At 46.5% G+C, this 20,148-nt stretch overlaps 1 protein-coding gene across 2 annotated transcripts in view; it reads left to right on the forward strand.

Annotated features, from left to right (window-relative positions):
• Nucleotides 1-20,148, forward strand: part of SEC23IP (SEC23 interacting protein) — a 158,017-nt gene that overhangs the window by 32,149 nt on the left and 105,720 nt on the right. For both annotated transcript variants that reach the window (XM_069752671.1, XM_069752670.1), the window contains exons 5-7: nucleotides 4,732-4,821; nucleotides 9,810-9,927; nucleotides 19,705-19,794. In XM_069752671.1, the coding sequence (XP_069608772.1) occupies nucleotides 4,732-4,821; nucleotides 9,810-9,927; nucleotides 19,705-19,794 (298 nt within the window). The remainder of the gene's footprint in view (nucleotides 1-4,731; nucleotides 4,822-9,809; nucleotides 9,928-19,704; nucleotides 19,795-20,148) is intronic.

Raw genomic sequence — 20,148 nt, forward strand, 5'->3', positions numbered from 1 at the left:
TTGCAGCCAGTTGACATGGATTAAAGTTGACTCAGCCTCTGTCCTGTGTCCTTGTGTGACCACATTGAGCATGGAGAAAAGAAAGAAGACCAAAGAACTGTCCGAGGACTTGAGAAACCAAATTGTGAGGAAGCATGAGCAATCTCCAGGCTACAAGTCCATCTCCAAAGACCTGAATGTTCCTGTGTCTACTGTGCGCAGTGTCATCAAGAAGTGTAAAGCCCATGGCACTGTGGCTAACCTCCCTAGATGTGGACGGAAAAGAAAAATTGACAAGAGATTTCAACGCAAGATTGTGCGAATGTTGTGTGACAACTATAGATCAATCCATCTAAGTCTGCATTCCAAACGGCGCTCATTCCCTTCCGAGCTCTGCCATGCGCATATCCTCTGGAATGCTCTACCCCAAGATATTAGGGCCATCCACAATTTGCATAGTTTTAGGCGCTCGCTCAAAACACATTTGTTCAGAGCGGCCTATCACGTTCACTAATCAAAGTTATGTTATGTTTGTGTGTGTGTGTAGCCCATTCACTATCTCCATCTATCCCCAACCCCTGAAGATGGCTGGACCATGATTGTAAATACATCATTGTAAATACACACCTGTACTTTGCATCTCCCCCACCTCATTGTAGATTGTAAGCTCTCACGAGCAGGGTCGTCTTATTTTGCTTTAATTATTGTATTTTTAACGTTGTTACTTATGACTTTTGTGTTTGAAACTGTTAAACTGTAAAGCGCTGCGGAATATGTTGGCGCTATATAAATAAAAATTATTATTATGCGCCCAAACGATGGTTTCGTTGTCATACCTCGACTAACATCCAAACAAGTTCAAGCTGCCCTGCAATCCGAGGGTACAACAGTGTCAACCCGTACTATCCGTCGGCGTCTGAATGAAAAGGGACTGTATGGTAGGAGACCCAGGAAGACCCCACTTCTTACCCCGAGACATAAAAAAGCCAGGCTGGAGTTTGCCAAAACTTACCTAAAAAGGCTTAAAACGTTTTGGAAGAATGTTCTCTGGTCAGATGAGACAAAAGTAGAGCTTTTTGGGCAAAGGCATCAACATAGAGTTTACAGGAGAAAAAAAGAGGCATTCAAAGAACACGGTCCCTACAGTCAAACATGGCGGAGGTTCCCTGATGTTTTGGGGTTGCTTTGCTGCCTCTGGCACTGGACTGCTTGACCGTGTGCATGGCATTATGAAGTCTGAAGACGACCAACAGTGTGAGAAAGCTGAGTCTCCCTCAGAGGTCATGGGTCTTCCAGCAGGACAATGACCCAAAACACACTTCAAAAAGCACTAGAAAATGGTTTGAGAGAAAGCACTGGAGACTTCTAAGGTGGCCAGCAATGAGTCCAGACCTGAATCCCATAGAACACCTGTGGAAAGATCTAAAAATGGCAGTTTGGAGAAGGCACCCTTCAAATATCAGGGACCTGGAGCAGTTTGCCAAAGAAGAATGGTCTAAAATTCCAGCAGAGCTTTGTAAGAAACTCATTGATGGTTACCGGAAGTGGTTGGTCGCAGTTAGTTTGGCTAAAGGTTTTGCAACCAAGTATTAGGCTGAGAGTGCCAATACTTTTGTCTGGCCCATTTTTGGAGTTTTGTGTGAAATGATCAATGTTTTGGTTTTTGCTTCATTCTCTTTTGTGTTTTTTCATTTAAAGGGAACCTGTCACCCCGTTTTTTCAGAATGAGATATAAATACTGTTAAATAGGGCCTGCGCTATTCGTTACTATAGTGTATGTAGTGTACCCTGATTCCCCACCTATGCTGAGAAATACATTACCAAAGTTGCCGTTTTCGCCTGTCAATCAGGCTGGTAAGGTCAGGTGGGCGTGGTGACATCGCTCTTTTCTTCCCCAGCTTTCCGTTGGTGGCGTAGTGGTGTGCGCATGTCGCAGTGACGAATCCACTGTGCGCACGTGAAGAAGCAGCGCGCGATCTGCGCTATTACCCCCTGTCATCGGTGGGGACGGCCATCTTCCTGGGGCCGCGCGTGCGCAGATGGAGTGCTCTGCTGCACGGGGCTTCAGGAAAATGGCCGCGGGATGCCGCGCGTGCGCAGAAGAGATCGCGGCGGCCATTTTCCCAAAGCCGAGATGCAAACTCGCGGCGGCCATTTTCCCAAAGCCGAGATGCAAACTCGGCTTTGGGAAAATGGCCGCCGCGATCTCTACTGCGCCCACCGATGACAGGGGGTAATAGCGCAGATCGCGCGCTGCTTCTTCACGTGCGCGCAGTGGATTCGTCACTGCGACATGCGCACACCACTACGCCACCAACGGAAAGCTGGGGAAGAAAAGAGCGATGTCACCACGCCCACCTGACCAGACCAGCCTGATTGACAGGCGAAAACGGCGACTTTGGTAATGTATTTCTCAGCATAGGTGGGGAATCAGGGTACACTACATACACTATAGTAACGAACAGCGCAGGCCCTATTTAACAGTATTTATATCTCATTCTGAAAAAAACGGGGTGACAGGTTCCCTTTAAGACAAATTAAATGAAGATAATAAAACCAAAGAATTTGTGATTGCAATCATTTTCAGGAAGAAACTGAGTATTATCTGACAGAATTGCAGGGGTGTCAATTATTTTGGCCATGACTGTATATATGGACCAAACTGTACTTGGTCTTCTCCTTCCACCTTTTATAATGATTATAGAATATATCTCACCTTTGGTGTAGGAGTGCTGCAGGCTGTAGTCCCTCCTTAAGGCAGTTATTACCTCTTTGTAATTGTCTCTTGGTGCTGTCATAGGAGACCGAATAAAGCTGTAGTTACTTAGGATCATAGCATGGTAGAGCTGGAAGGGACCTCCTGGGTCATCTGGTCCAACCCCCGGCTCAAAGCAGGATTCTCTAAATCATCCTAGACAGATGTCTGTCCAGCCTCTGAAGACTTCCATTGGAGGAGAACTCACCACCTCTCGTCGCAGCCTGTTCCACTCACTGATCACCCTCACTGTCAAAAAGTTTTTTCTAATATCTAATCTGTGTCTTCTCCCATTCAGTTTCATCCCATTGCTTCTAGTCTTTCCTTGTGCAAATGAGAATAAAGATGATCCTTCTACTCTGTGACCGCCCTGGAGATATTTGTAGACAGCTATTAAGTCTCTTCTCAGTCTTCTTTTCTGCAGCTAAACATTCCCAAATCCTGTAACCGTTCCTCATAGGACATGGTTTGCAGACCGGTCACCATTCTAGTCGCTCTTCTCTGAACTTGCTCGAGTTTGTTGATGTCTATGTGGTGCCCAAAACTGGACCCAGTATTCCAGATGAGGTCTGACCAAAGAGGAGTAGAGGGCAATAATGACTTCACGTGTTCTAGACTGTATGTTTCCTGGGCTCCGAAAAATACCATTACCGATAAATAACTACGACTTTCCGCCGTGTAAAATGTGCAGAAAACCAGAATGCAATTATTTGGAAATCTCTCATTGCCGTATTTTATCCCACAGAACAGAAGACACAGCCTTGCATTTGAATGTTGGACATTTTTTCATTTTATATGAAAATATTCACAAATTTGTGATATTGAAGTCAGTAGCATGCCTGAGAAAGTTGTGACCAGGCCGTGCCCACCGATGTACTCGAGAGATTTCCAGATCATCCCATTCAGGTTTCTTTATATATTATTACACAGTGGCCAAACTGATTTAGAATTAGGAGCACACCAGATACAGAAGTCAGGTGGAGGGAGAGATGAGGGTTACACACTAGGCCCTGCCGTTAGATGAAGAGGAGAGTTCGGGCCTAAACACCAGATCATCCATCAGATGGAGAGGAGAGATGAGGGTTACACACCTAATCCTGCCTCAGATGGAGAGGAGAGATGAGGGATATACACCACATCATCCATCAGATGGAGAGGAGAGATGAGGGTTTCACACCTAATCCTGCCTCAGATGGAGAGGAGAGATGAGGGTTACACACCTAATCCTGCCTCAGATGGAGAGGAGAGATGAGGGATACATACCACATCATCCATCAGATGGAGAGGAGAGATGAGGGTTACACACCTAATCCTGCCTCAGATGGAGAGGAGAGATGAGGGTTACACACCACATCATCCATCAGATGGAGAGGAGAGAGTAGGGTTACACACTACATCATCCATCAGATGGAGAGGAGAGATGAGGGTTACACACTACATCATCCATCAGATGGAGAGGAGAGATGAGGGTTACACACTACATCATCCATCAGATGGAGAGGAGAGATGTGGGATACATAACATCATCCATCAGATGGAGAGGAGAGATGAGGGATACACATCATACATATCAACCTAATCAATTAAATCTTAGACACATGATCTATAGTAACGGGTTCCTGAAGCCTAGAGTGTTCCCTTACCAAACTCGTGTAGTAGAGGAAAGTTCTCCCCAGAAAATCTAGGTCCTCGATTTTGGACTGTCCAGTATTGTCCAGCTTCTTAGTTGGTGGAAGAGCCCCTCTACTGGTCCAGGTCCTTGCTCTGTATTCAGCTCTTGATGTTTTATACAAATGATGTTAGTAAGTATCAGCCACCATTTCTGTTCCCATAGTTATCACACAGTGAATGGCATTTGCATGTAATCCTATACGGTCAGTGTGTATCTTGTCTGTGGCTCTGGTCTTCTGATAAGAATGCGCAGGATGAGCAGAATCGTTGGCCTTCAGAGCATATGATCGCCTAGACCATAATAATTGTGGTTGTGTTTTGTACAGATGGAGTACAAGAAAGCTGTGAGCAGTAATCAGTGGCATCGGAGGTTGGAGTTCCCGGGAGGAGAGACTATTGTGATGCACAATCCTAAGGTGTGTAATGCCCTCCGATCCCTGCAGCGATCTCTTCCCATCATGAGGAAACTGACCTAGAAAAATGCGCCAATCCCGCAAGACAGGCGAGCCCCAACGTCCTGTTCACGTATGATAGGGCAGGCTAGTTTAACCATGTCGTCAACTACCGGAGCCATAAGGGGGCACATAGCAGTTGTAGTCCTGTGTTGGGTAACTTTCGGGCGGGGCAGACACATTAGACTGGCAGGCAATATAAGGGGCAGATATAACTGGTACAGCTCACTTCCGCCATCAGATGGATCCTGCACAGGAGGGGGCACATAGCGGTTGTAGTCCTGTGTTGGGTAACTTTCGGGCGGGGCAGACATATTAGACTGGCAGGCAATATAAGGGGCAGATTTTACTGGTATAGCTCACTTCCGCCATCAGATGGATCCTGCACAGGAGGGGGCACATAGCGGTTGTAGTCCTGTGTTGGGTAACTTTCAGGCGGGGCAGACATATTAGACTGGCAGGCAATATAAGGGGCAGATATAACTGGTATAGCTCACTTCCGCCATCAGATGGATCCTGCACAGGAGGGGGCACATAGCGGTTGTAATCCTGTGTTGGGTAACTTTTGGGCGGGGCAGACATATTAGACTGGCAGGCAATATAAGGGGCAGATATAACTGGTATAGCTCACTTCCGCCATCAGATGGATCCTGCACAGGAGGGGGCACATCGCAGTTGTAGTCCTGTGTTGGGTAACTTTCAGGCGGGGCAGACATATTAAACTGACAGGCAATATAAGGGGCAGATATAACTGGTATAGCTCACTTCCGCCATCAGATGGATCCTGCACAGGAGGGGGCACATCGCAGTTGTAGTCCTGTGTTGGGTAACTTTCGGGCGGGGCAGACATATTAGACTGGCAGGCAATATAAGGGGCAGATATAACTGGTATAGCTCACTTCCGCCATCAGATGGATCCTGCACAGGAGGGGGCACATAGCGGTTGTAGTCCTGTGTTGGGTAACTTTCGGGCGGGGCAGACATATTAGACTGGCAGGCAATATAAGGGGCAGATATAACTGGTATAGCTCACTTCCGCCATCAGATGGATCCTGCACAGGAGGGGGCACATAGCGGTTGTAGTCCTGTGTTGGGTAACTTTCGGGCGGGGCAGACATATTAGACTGGCAGGCAATATAAGGGGCAGATATAACTGGTACAGCTCACTTCCGCCATCAGATGGATCCTGCACAGGAGGGGGCACATAGCGGTTGTAGTCCTGTGTTGGGTAACTTTCAGGTGGGGCAGACATATTAGACTGGCAGGCAATATAAGGGGCAGATATAACTGGTATAGCTCACTTCCGCCATCAGATGGATCCTGCACAGGAGGGGGCACATAGCGGTTGTAGTCCTGTGTTGGGTAACTTTCGGGCGGGGCAGACATATTAGACTGGCAGGCAATATAAGGGGCAGATATACAGTGGGGCAAAAAAGTATTTAGTCAGTCAGCAATAGTGCAAGTTCCACCACTTAAAAAGATGAGAGGCGTCTGTAATTTACATCATAGGTAGACCTCAACTATGGGAGACAAACTGAGAAAAAAAAATCCAGAAAATCACATTGTCTGTTTTTTTATAATTTTTTTTGCATATTATGGTGGAAAATAAGTATTTGGTCAGAAACAAACAATCAAGATTTCTGGCTCTCACAGACCTGTAACTTCTTCTTTAAGAGTCTCCTCTTTCCTCCACTCATTACCTGTAGTAATGGCACCTGTTTAAACTTGTTATCAGTATAAATAGACACCTGTGCACACCCTCAAACAGTCTGACTCCAAACTCCACTATGGTGAAGACCAAAGAGCTGTCAAAGGACACCAGAAACAAAATTGTAGCCCTGCACCAGGCTGGGAAGACTGAATCTGCAATAGCCAACCAGCTTGGAGTGAAGAAATCAACAGTGGGAGCAATAATTAGAAAATGGAAGACAAACAAGACCACTGATAATCTCCCTCGATCTGGGGCTCCACGCAAAATCCCACCCCGTGGGGTCAGAATGATCACAAGAACGGTGAGCAAAAATCCCAGAACCACGCGGGGGGACCTAGTGAATGAACTGCAGAGAGCTGGGACCAATGTAACAAGGCCAACCATAAGTAACACACTACGCCACCATGGACTCAGATCCTGCAGTGCCAGACGTGTCCCACTGCTTAAGCCAGTACATGTCCGGGCCCGTCTGAAGTTTGCTAGAGAGCATTTGGATGATCCAGAGGAGTTTTGGGAGAATGTCCTATGGTCTGATGAAACCAAACTGGAACTGTTTGGTAGAAACACAACTTGTCGTGTTTGGAGGAAAAAGAATACTGAGTTGCATCCATCAAACACCATACCTACTGTAAAGCATAGTGGTGGAAACATCATGCTTTGGGGCTGTTTCTCTGCAAAGGGGCCAGGACGACTGATCCGGGTACATGAAAGAATGAATGGGGCCATGTATCGTGAGATTTTGAGTGCAAACCTCCTTCCATCAGCAAGGGCATTGAACATGAAACGTGGCTGGGTCTTTCAACATGACAATGATCCAAAGCACACCGCCAGGGCAACGAAGGAGTGGCTTCGTAAGAAGCATTTGAAGGTCCTGGTGTGGCCTAGCCAGTCTCCAGATCTCAACCCTATAGAAAACCTTTGGAGGGAGTTGAAAGTCCGTGTTGCCAAGCGAAAAGCCAAAAACATCACTGCTCTAGAGGAGATCTGCATGGAGGAATGGGCCAACATACCAACAACAGTGTGTGGCAACCTTGTGAAGACTTACAGAAAACGTTTGACCTCTGTCATTGCCAACAAAGGATATATTACAAAGTATTGAGATGAAATTTTGTTTCTGACCAAATACTTATTTTCCACCATAATATGCAAATAAAATGTCAAAAAAACAGACAATGTGATTTTCTGGATTTTTTTTTCTCAGTTTGTCTCCCATAGTTGAGGTCTACCTATGATGTAAATTACAGATGCCTCTCATCTTTTTAAGTGGTGGAACTTGCACTATTGCTGACTGACTAAATACTTTTTTGCCCCACTGTAACTGGTATAGCTCACTTCCGCCATCAGATGGATCCTGCACAGGAGGGGGCACATAGCGGTTGTAGTCCTGTGTTGGGTAACTTTCGGGCGGGGCAGACAGACTGGCAGGCAATATAAGGGGCAGATATAACTGGTATAGCTCACTTCCGCCATCAGATGGATCCTGCACAGGAGGGGGCACATAGCGGTTGTAGTCCTGTGTTGGGTAACTTTCGGGCGGGGCAGACATATTAGACTGGCAGGCAATATAAGGGGCAGATATAACTGGTATAGCTCACTTCCGCCATCAGATGGATCCTGCACAGGAGGGGGCACATAGCGGTTGTAGTCCTGTGTTGGGTAACTTTCGGGCGGGGCAGACATATTAGACTGGCAGGCAATATAAGGGGCAGATATAACTGGTACAGCTCACTTCCGCCATCAGATGGATCCTGCACAAGAGGGGGCACATAGCGGTTGTAGTCCTGTGTTGGGTAACTTTCGGGCGGGGCAGACATATTAGACTGGCAGGCAATATAAGGGGCAGATATAACTGGTATAGCTCACTATACACAGGAGGGGGCACATAGCGGTTGTAGTCCTGTGTTGGGTAACTTTCGGGCGGGGCAGACATATTAGACTGGCAGGCAATATAAGGGGCAGATATAACTGGTACAGCTCACTTCCGCCATCAGATGGATCCTGCACAGGAGGGGGCACATAGCGGTTGTAGTCCTGTGTTGGGTAACTTTCAGGTGGGGCAGACATATTAGACTGGCAGGCAATATAAGGGGCAGATATAACTGGTACAGCTCACTATACACAGGAGGGGGCACATCGCAGTTGTAGTCCTGTGTTGGGTAACTTTCGGGCGGGGCAGACAGACTGGCAGGCAATATAAGGGGCAGATATAACTGGTATAGCTCACTTCCGCCATCAGATGGATCCTGCACAGGAGGGGGCACATAGCGGTTGTAGTCCTCTGTTGGGTAACTTTCGGGCGGGGCAGACATATTAGACTGGCAGGCAATATAAGGGGCAGATATAACTGGTACAGCTCACTATACACAGGAGGGGGCACATCGCAGTTGTAGTCCTGTGTTGGGTAACTTTCGGGCGGGGCAGACATATTAGACTGGCAGGCAATATAAGGGGCATAGCTGGTATAGCTCACTATACACAGGAGGGGGCACATGCTATGGGTGATGGTGGAATCTGAGATGCTGCCAGCACAATCTCTGCTTTATGACACACTCCATACGATGAATCCATTGCAGACGGAGTTTTTTTTTCGCTCCATAAGTCAGCTAATGACTGTTTTTTATTTTTCTGACGATCAGGAGCCGGTGTGTAGGTCTCGTTCCTCCGGCTTTCTGTACTGAAGTGTCTGTGTCAGCCATGTATACACACATACATTTTCTGTGAACTTGGCTATGAGAACCTTTCTGCGCCGCACATGGCTGCAGCATGTGCACGAGGGGATACATATGGGGGATTTATATGGGGAGATATTCTTCCTTTCCAATACAGAGAAGCATCTATAAGGCCAAGTTCATTCAAACGCAAAACAAAAGTCAATTTTTCATTAAAAAAAACAAAGATCACGCTTATGGCATCCGTTTTACATAGCAGAAGTTATTAAAATTGATAAGACCAAATATAGTTTCCTGAGTTAAAGACCTGCAGTATGTCCATAACAGTCCGCTGCTCTATGGTTGATCCTTCTGGGATACACATGAATAAATGAGTACCGTCCGAAATGAGAGACACTAGTGCATGATGCAATTTTTTTTTTCTGCTGACATTTGGTTTGGGGGAAAAAAAAAGATTAGTGAACAGCCCTATTGATTAACATTCGTCCGAGTGCTGTCAGATCACAGACCGCCCAGGCTGAGAACACTGCTGTGTGAAAGTCATTGACTCCTGTCCTGTGTCCAATCTGCAGGTGATCGTCCAGTTCCAGCACAGCGCCATTCCGGATGAGTGGGGCACCCCTCAGGATGGTCAGGCCAGACCACGAGTAGTAAAGAGGGGCGTAGACGACCATGACGACATACCAGACGGTAATCTAGCCCTGCAGTCTTTATTCTATGTGCTCCACCATTAGGTGCAGCATCCTCCAGCACCATTCTGGGACCGCAGGGCAGAAGCGAGAAGAGATTTGGGGAAAATTAATGGCTGGATGGTTTTCCACTGAACTATGGTGTCCTTGGGGAAGGGGCACATTTTGTTTTTCTCTAAAGCATTGGGGGGGGGGGGTGCAAATGACCCTATTGTTGGAGAACAATCACCTTGGGGAATAATCGGAATAAGGTACTAGTGCCCCCCCAGAGTCGGAAAATCTCTGGGGTTTCAGCTGCCGGCAGTTTCTGAGACCCTGGAGAACAAGATTAGGGCTGGTTTTTCCAGTCCCCAATCACGTGATCGCCGTTACTCAACGAATAACGGTGATCACACAAAAAAATCCTTGCGATCAGGTGTAAAAATAATTTCTCTCTCTTCTGACATGATATAACATGTCAGAGGAAAGAAAAATAGTGATGAGCGAGTATACTCGTTACTCGAGATTTCCCGAGCATGCTCGGGGGTCCTCGAGTGTTTTTTAGTGCTTGGAGATTGTTTTCCTCAACGCAGCTGAATGATTTACATCTGTTAGCCTGCTTGATTACATGTGGGGATTCTCTAGCAACCAGGCAACCCCCACATGTACTTATGCTGGCTCACAGATGTAAATCATCCAGCTGCGGCGATGAAACTAAATCTCCGAGCACTAAAAAATACTCGGAGGACCCCCGAGCGTGCTCGAGAAATCTCAAGTAACGAGTATATTCGCTCATCACTAAAGAATAATGATCTCCCCAGCCCCCCATGATACCTTGGTACCGGATCCACCATCCCTGCCCCCCCTTTCCTGTCCTGAAGCAAAATGGCGGATCCTTGCGCAGGGCACCCACCAAGATCCGCCTGCCTGCACCCGGTAACCTCAGGGATTTTTTCTATTGGCTCCTGACTTTTTGGTTTGGCGATGTCTGGGCCGTGCCACTGTCTTCTGTCATTGTAAGATAGTAACATGGTTATTAAGGTTGAAGGAAGTCTTTAAGTCCATCTAGTTCAGCCCATAGCCGATCCTAACCTGCCCTAACATGTTGATCCAGAGGAAGGCAAAAAAACCCATGTTGCAAAGAGTAAGCTCCACCTTGGGGAAAAAAATTCCTTCCCGACTCCACATTCGGCAATCAGACTAGTTCCCTGGATCAACGCCCTATCAAGGAATCTAGTGTATATACCCTATAACATTATACTTTTCCAGAAATGTATCCAGTCCCCTCTTAAGTTTAAGTAATGAATCACTCATTACAACATCATACGGCAGAGAGTTCCATAGTCTCACTGCTCTTACAGTAAAGAACCCGCGTCTGTTATTATGCCTAAACCTTCTTTCCTCCAGACGTAGAGGATGCCCCCTTGTCCCTGTCTCAGGTCTATGATTAAAAAGATCATCAGAAAGGTCTTTGTACTGTCCCCTCATATATTTATACATTAACATAAGATCACCCCTTAGTCTTCGTTTTTCCAAACTAAATAGCCCCCAGTGTAATAACCTATCTTGGTATTGCAGACCCCCCAGTCCTCTAATAACCTTGGTCGCTCTTCTCTGCACCCGCTCCAGTTCAGCTATGTCTTTCTTATACACCAGAGACCAGAACTGTGCACAGTATTCTAAGTGTGGTCGAACTAGTGACTTGTATAGAGGTAAAATTATATTCTCCTCATGAGCATCTATGCCTCTTTTAATGCATCCCATTATATTATTTGCCTTTGTAGCAGCTGCCTGACACTGGCCCCTGAATATGAGTTTGTCATCCACCCATACACCCAGGTCTTTTTCATTGACGGTTTTGCCCAGAGTTTTAGAATTAAGCACATAATTATACATCTTATTACTTCTACCCAAGTGCATGACCTTACATTTATCCCCATTAAAGCTCATTTGCCATTTATCAGCCCAAGCTTCTAGTTTACATAAATCATCCTGTAATATAAAATCGTCCTCCTCTGTATTGATTACCCTGCAGAGTTTAGTGTCATCTGCAAATATTGAAATTCTGCTCTGAATGCCCCCTACAAGGTCATTAAATAAATATGTTAAAAAAAGAAGAGGGCCCAATACTGACCCCTGTGGTACCCCACTGCTAACCGCTACCCAGTCCGAGTGTGCTCCATTAATAACCACCCTTTGTTTCCTATCCCTGAGCCAGCTTACACATATTTTCCCCTATCCCCATTATTCTCATTTTATGTATCAACCTTTTGTGTGGCACCGTATCAAAAGCTTTTGAAAAGTCCATATACACTACGTCCACTGGGTTCCCTTGGTCCAGTCTGGAACTTACGGTACCTCTTCATAGAAACTGATCAGATGAGTCTGACATGAACGGTCCCTAGTAAACCCGTGCTGATACTGGGTCAGGAGGTTCTTCCTCCTCAGATACTCCAGTATAGCGTCCCTTAGAATGCCATCCTAGTTGCTCTGGAAGAGAAGACTGATAACTACGTCCAAGTGCTGTCCTGTCAGAGGAGAAAAAAAATCACATTTCTGGCTCCATTTCAATAAACCCTTCTCCAATTTTCTAATCTTCCCCTTGAGTCTTAATCTCCCTAGTCAGATTACAGTTTTTATTTTAGCATTTTTATTTCCTTCATTCTTTGCCTTTAGTTTTTTTTTTTTTTTTTAAAGTTACAAAAAAAAATCCTAATGTTAGATTAGATCTAGATATTTTTTTTAAATCTAGGCAGGTATAAAATAAACAATGGCCCTCTGAACGTTCCCCACGGAGCAGACATACATCCCGCTTTGCTCTGGCAGTGATGACTCTTCTTCCCCCGTGGGATCCCACAGCCCAATGGTGGCGGAGTCAGTGGTCACTGGTGAATAGTCAGAGGCAGGAGCAAGGTCCACAGTCCCCTTTTCACAATTCCTTTTCGTTACAAATCCCCCCCCCCCCCTTTTTTCATTTTTTATCAGCCCCTGGTATAAAAGTTGATGTAACTAATTTTACCCCCTTTTGATTTTTTTCAAAATTGTATGCTCGTCAGCACATTTCCCTAAACCCCACTGCTTTTCATTCCCATTCATGGATCCCCACAAATGTTCCTGAAATATTTTTTTTGCTCCTGCTGGGCAACAGAATCAGTCCACGGCACCCTGGTATCTGCAGCGGTCATGCCCTGAGCCTGCTATGAAAGCTTAATGAGAGTCCTTCATTTTAGTGATAATTCCACGCCCCTACCAGAAAGGAGCCCAGCTACGATTGCCGTAACAAATTGAGAAGATTCATTTCTAAAGTCCTCAGAACAAAATATTGCAGTCGCTCATGCGTTTCCAAGGTCGTCTGTCATTCTGCCAATTCCTCGCCTGCAAGTCATGAAAATATAGAAAAAAATCTTTAAATTAGGTGTGTCCAAACTTTAGGTCTGTACTGTACGTCCTTCTAAAGAATCTAATAACTGTAAGATACAATGTTGTTCTGCTCCAGGAAGACATCCAGGCCGCTCTCAAACCCCTCGACTGAGTTCGCCATCACCACCTCCTCAGGCAAGCAATTCCAGATTCTCACTGCCCTAACAGTAAAGAATCCTCTTCTATGTTGGTGGAAAAACCTTCTCTCCTCCAGACGCAGAGAATGCCCCCTTGTGCCCGTCACCTTCCTTGGTATAAACAGATCCTCAGCGAGATATTTGTATTGTCCCCTTATATACTTATACATGGTCATTAGATCGCCCCTCAGTCGTCTTTTTTTTCTAGACTAAATAATCCTAATTTCTCTTACCCCCATGACGGCACCACGGAGAGAGAGGGATCCGCCCTCAGGGACAGGAAACCCACAGGTTAAAAAGGCGGGACCTCTCCTCCACCTCAGTTCGGTTTCCTATCCCTTATGGGGAACCCACAGCTTACCTCAACGCAGGATCCCGGGGACCATCGGGCCGAATTCAGGCAGCGGGGGGTCCTGCCGCGGTCATAGATGCATATTCTCCCCGAAGGCACATTCCGGGGCCAGCGGGTCCTGTGTGGTATGTGTGGGGAGGAGGCAGTGAAGAGGATCAAGTCTGCCTCTTCCTCTGTTCTTCTACGAGACCGGTAATGGGTAGCAGCGGCTACCTGGGGTTACACCGCTGGTCTGGAGCTCAGGAGGAAGGTGACGGCGGTCACCGATGGGAGGTACTGGCATGGTCTGCAGAGGCTGCTGCGATCCCCTCCGTGCCTCCTGGAAGCCGGTAACGGTAATGCGCGTGCGAGGTCCGGCGGTATCTTCCGGAGCAGCGCAGGGTACCTCTGGGTAGACCGAATGTTGCCTTGCGCCGCACACCGGAGATAAAAACAGCGGAGGGACTGAACGCCGCTGCTCAAATCGTGCCACTATGAGTGGAAAAGAGCAGTCGGTGGAGGATACTCCGCAAACCCAGCTGGGAGAAGACCCGCAGGAGCGCCGTCTCCCGCAGAAAAAACAAAAGCAGGACCAACCTATACAGCGCCGCAGCTCAGGATCCCAGCATAGCAGAGGCTCCAGTGGATCCAGGAGGAAAACAACGGTTCAAATGGAGGAGGCATCCCCAAGACCAGAACCGGTATCTTCCTCACGTTAGGAGGGTAAGTGACCTCCGTGAATGTATATGTTCTAAATAGGGGTTTATTGTTTTCTTAGGGGAAGAAATGCCAGGCGAAAACAAAACATAAAGTGTGCCCGCTCTGCTCGGCAGATCTACCAACTGCATGGGCAAAAAAGCTCTGTGCCTTATGCATAGAGAACACCATAAATGAAGAGACTCCAAGATTCGCATCTGAGCTAAAAGATCTAATTAAATCCCAAGTAAAAGAAGCACTAAAGGGTGTAAAAAGCCATAAGAGGAAACGGAGAAATAAATCCCCAGGTTACAGCTCCAGCGAGGAAGATAGTGTACATTATAGCTCAGAGCTCGGTATCTTCATCGTCATCATCCTCAGAAGGCGGCCGCAACTGTTTTCCAATTGAAGAAACAGATGCGTTAGTTAAAATGGTTAGAACAACTATGGGTCTGGCAGACACTCGCGCTAAAAAACCGCAGAAGACCTTATGTTTAGTGGCCAAGTACAAAAGAAACATAGGGTGTTTCCGTTAAATGAAAAAATTCAGGCCCTAATAAAAAAGGAATGGAAGAGGCTAGATAAAAAAGTCCTGTTGACCCCTAAACGGAAATATCCGTTTAATGACCCAGCTTGTGCTTCATGGGGGAAAGCACTGAAATTGGATGTAGCTATTGCGAAGGCTTCCAAAAAATTTGGTTTACCCTTTGAGGATATGGGAACCCTCAGAGATCCTATGGATAAAAGGGCGGATGGGTTTTTAAAAGGATCCTGGGAAGCCGCTAGCGGAGGGTTAAAACCCGGGATAGCTGCTACATGCACAGCCAGAGCTTTAATAGTCTGGCTGGATCATTTGGAAACACAATTAAAAAATAAAACAGCAAGAAAGTCTATATTGTGTCAATCATGAGGGGAGCTGCAGCATATTTAGCAGACGCCTCCATAGACTCGGTCAGACTGACAGCGAGATCAGCTTCATTCTCAAACGCAGCCAGAAGAGCAGTATGGCTGAAGTGCTGGCCGGGTGACTTGCAAACAAAGGCAAAACTTTGTTCCATACCATGTAAAGGGGAATTTTTGTTTGGGCCTACCCTGGATAATATCCTCAAGAAAAAAGCTTTTCCAGGGTTTCCCAACCAATCCTATAGGCGGCCCTTTCGAGGGAAGAAATTTATGCGAAGACGCCCCCCAAAAAATCAAAAAGATGGATGGGAAGATAAAAAATTTAGAAGGGGAGGCTTCATGTTCAACAAGCCAGATAATAAAAAACAGCCACAATGAAGGTGCACCCCAGGTAGGAGGGAGACTGACATACTTACTCCAAGCCTGGGAAAAAATATCAGGGAGCAACTGGACTTTGGACATAATAGAGACAGGCCTGAAGCTGAAATTTCATACAAGGCCACACCATCAATTCATTATAACACCACAAAGGAAATCCGAGACCGAACAGTTGAGCATCCAGAAAGAAGTCCACAATCTCCTTAGGCTGGGTTCCCATTGCGTTATGGGAACGCGCTTAACGGACAGCGTTGCACGGCGAAATTAACGCCGTGCAACGCGTCCGTTAGCGCGCCCATTCACGGCAATGGGAACGCGCAGCACTAGCGCGTGCCATGTTCGGCACGCGCTAGCGACGCGCCGGTGTTTCCTGGCGCGCCGCGGACGCTGCTCGCAGCGTCCGAGGCGCGCCCGCGGTCCGTTCCCCCGCTCTCGCAGATCGGGGATCTGCGAGAGCGGGGACGTTACCGCGACCCCAGGACGCGGCCCCATTAAAAACATTGCGTTAGCGCAACCCGCTAGCGCTAAACGGGTTGCACTAACGCAATGTGACCCTAGCCTTACAAAGAATGTCCTTCAGGAAGTCCCACAACAGGAGGAAGCAACAGGTTTCCACTCTCCCCTTTTTCTTCGGACGAAGCCGGACGGGACTTTCAGAGTAATAATAAACCTGAAGAGGTTGAACAAATACCTAGTGACAGAAAGTTTCAAGATGGAAACAATAAAGTCATGTGTCAGGACCCTTCATCCATCTTGTTTCATGACTGTCATAGACTTGAAAGACGCATACTACCATGTGCCGATCCATCCAGACTTCCAAAAATATCTTGGGGTGGCAGTAATGATGCAAGGGAGCTGAAACATTATCAATACAGAGCGCTTCCGTTCGGCCTTGCCATAGCCCCGAGGGTAGTTACAAAACTGATTGCAGAAGTAATGGCCCACATAAGGGAGCAAGATGTATTGATTGTCCCTTATCTGGACGACCTCCTAGTGATGGGCAGATCCCCTCTCCATTGCAGTCAGCAGCTAGACAAAGTGATGGCAGCCCTATCAAATCTGGGGTGGTTATTGAATCTAGAAAAATCCAGAATTATCCCAACTCAGATACTGTACAACAATACTTGGGGATAATAATTGATTCAATAAAACAGGAATGTCATCTTCCAGAAGTAAAAGAGTAAAGGAGGGCAACAAAATTAATAAAGGGGATGGGAGAACTACAATACCCAGATAGATTAGCGAAATTAGGATTATTTAGTCTAGAAAAAAGACGACTGAGGGGCGATCTAATAACCATGTATAAGTATATAAGGGGACAATACAAATATCTCGCTGAGGATCTGTTTATACCAAGGAAGGTGACGGGCACAAGGGGGCATTCTTTGCGTCTGGAGGAGAGAAGGTTTTTCCACCAACATAGAAGAGGATTCTTTACTGTTAGGGCAGTGAGAATCTGGAATTGCTTGCCTGAGGAGGTGGTGATGGCGAAGTCAGTCGAGGGGTTCAAGAGAGGCCTGGATGTCTTCCTGGAGCAGAACAATATTGTATCATACAATTATTAGGTTCTGTAGAAGGACGTAGATCTGGGGATTTATTATGATGGAATATAGGCTGAACTGGATGGACAAATGTCTTTTTTTTCGGCCTTACTAACTATGTTACTATGTAAAAGTAACTGGCTGCTCCAGGTAAGTTAATCATTAACTAGGATCCCCAAGTCCTTCTCCCTGTCAGATTTACCCAGTGGTTTCCCGTTCAGTGTTGATGGTGATATTGATTCCTTCTTCCCATGTGTATAACCTTACATCTATCATTGTTAAACCGCTTCGTCCACCTCTCAGCCCAAGTTTCCAACTTATCCAGATCCATCTGTAGCAGAATACTACAGTATCTTCTCTTGTACTGACTGCTTTATGTAGTTTTGTATCATCCCGCCGTGCTACAAATACACGGCTTGTGGGGCAGTCAGGAAAAACAGTGGGGTTTCCGTCACAATTGGCGTCCAGATGTTTGAAGAAGGGGCATCGTTCTTACTTGCAAGTGACCAACTTCTTGCAGTGAAGTGGAAAGAAAATAAGGACTTCTACGAGGGGCATTCATTAAAGATTTCCCCTGACTCACTTCCTGTGGACTGAGAGCAATGAAACTTTGCACAGTTATTAGTCCTCCTTTACATAGGTGCCACCTGGGGACACACTTCTCCCATCTCTACCTGTAAACACCTCGCTTGTAGAAGTCGACAGGTTGCTCCAAAAGCCATTTGTGACTTTGGAAATCAATCTCATCTGGAAAATGCTTGCCCTTCAAAAATTACTTCATTATTGAAAAGAATTAGACGTCCGATGGTGACATACTGACCACACTGCATGCAGACACCACTGTGATGATCAGTGTCAGGGCGGTCAGACACAGGGTCGCCACCATGAGATGAGATGAGGGACGCATTACAGATCATCCATCAGATGGAGAGGAGAGATGAGGATTACACATCACATCATCCATCAGATGGAGAGGAGAGATGAGGGTTACACACCTAATCCTGCCTCAGATGGAGAGGAGAGATGAGGGTTACACACCACATCATCCATCAGATGGAGAGGAGAGATGAGGGTTCCACACCACATCATCCATCAGATGGAGAGGAGAGATGAGGGATACATAAGCGATCATCCATCAGATGGAGAGGAGAGATGAGGGTTACACACCACATCATCCATCAGATGGAGAGGAGAGATGAGGGATACACACCACATCATCCATCAGATGGAGAGGATAGATGAGGGATACACACCACATCATCCATCAGATGGAGAGGAGAGATGAGGGTTACACACCACATCATCCATCAGATGGAGAGGAGAGATGAGGGTTACATAACAGGTAATCCATCAGATGGAGAAGAGAGATGAGGGATACATAACAGATCATCCATCAGATGGAGAGTAGAGATGAGGGATACACACTACATCATCCATCAGATGGAGAGGAGAGATGAGGGATACACACCACATCCATCAGATGGAGAGGAGAGATGAGGGATACACACTACATCATCCATCAGATGGAGAGGAGAGATGAGGGTTCCACACCACATCATCCATCAGATGGAGAGGAGAGATGAGGGATACATAAGCGATCATCCATCAGATGGAGAGGAGAGATGAGGGTTACACACCACATCATCCATCAGATGGAGAGGAGAGATGAGGGATACACACCACATCATCCATCAGATGGAGAGGAGAGATGAGGGATACATAACAGATCATCAGATGGAGAGGAAAGATGAGGGTTACACACTACATCATCCATCAGATGGAGAGGAGAGATGAGGGATACATAACAGATCATCAGATGGAGAGGAGAGATGAGGGATACATAACAGATCATCAGATGGAGAGGAGAGATGAGGGTTACACACTACATCATCCATCAGATGGAGAGGAGAGATGAGGGATACATAACAGATCATCAGATGGAGAGGAGAGATGAGGGTTACACACTAAATCATCCATCAGATGGAGAGGAGAGATGAGGGTTACACACCACATCATCCATCAGATGTAGAGGAGAGATGAGGGATACACACTACATCATCCATCAGATGGAGAGGAGAGATGAGGGATACATACGACATCATCCATCAGATGGAGAGGAGAGATGAGGGATACATAACATCATCCATCAGATGGAGAGGAGAGATGAGGGATACATAACCGATCATCCATCAGATGGAGAGGAGAGATGAGGGATACACACCACATCATCCATCAGATGGAGAGGAGAGATGAGGGATACATAAAAATGTATAAGAATAGGACATGGACGTGGTTATGAACGCTTTGTTTCTGCTTTGTATGCATTTTCAGCTTCTTTCTTCTAGTGTCTTGGGGGGCTCCAGTAACTGATTGTGACTGTCTTGTGTCTGCAGGAGAGGTGCCACAGGCTGACCATCTAGTGTTCATGGTTCATGGTATTGGTCCCGTGTGTGACCTGCGCTTTAGGAGTATCATTGAATGTGGTGAGTGCTCCTCAACTTGTTTTTTTCTGGAATCCTTGTCTAATCTCGTTCATTTGGGTGTTAGTTTTGTTGCAATGTAGACAATCCCCTGTGAGTTCTAAGGCCGGGTGCCCAAGATCCAGAAGTAGCAGCGTTATGGGCGCAGTACATGTTCGCTGCGTCCAAAGCGCTGCCATCTAATGAGCTCAGGTTTATCCGGATGTGTTCACTGAAGCTTGCAGATTTCCCGCATCCAATACATTCGGTTGGTGAGATTTCTCCTTTGCCTCATTGGGGGACACAGACCGTGGGTGTATGCTGCTGCCAATAGGAGGCTGACACTAAGTGATACAAAAAAAGTTAGCTCCTCCCCTG

The sequence above is a fragment of the Ranitomeya imitator genome, chromosome 2, assembly GCF_032444005.1.
Source record: "Ranitomeya imitator isolate aRanImi1 chromosome 2, aRanImi1.pri, whole genome shotgun sequence".
Taxonomy (NCBI): domain Eukaryota; kingdom Metazoa; phylum Chordata; class Amphibia; order Anura; family Dendrobatidae; genus Ranitomeya; species Ranitomeya imitator.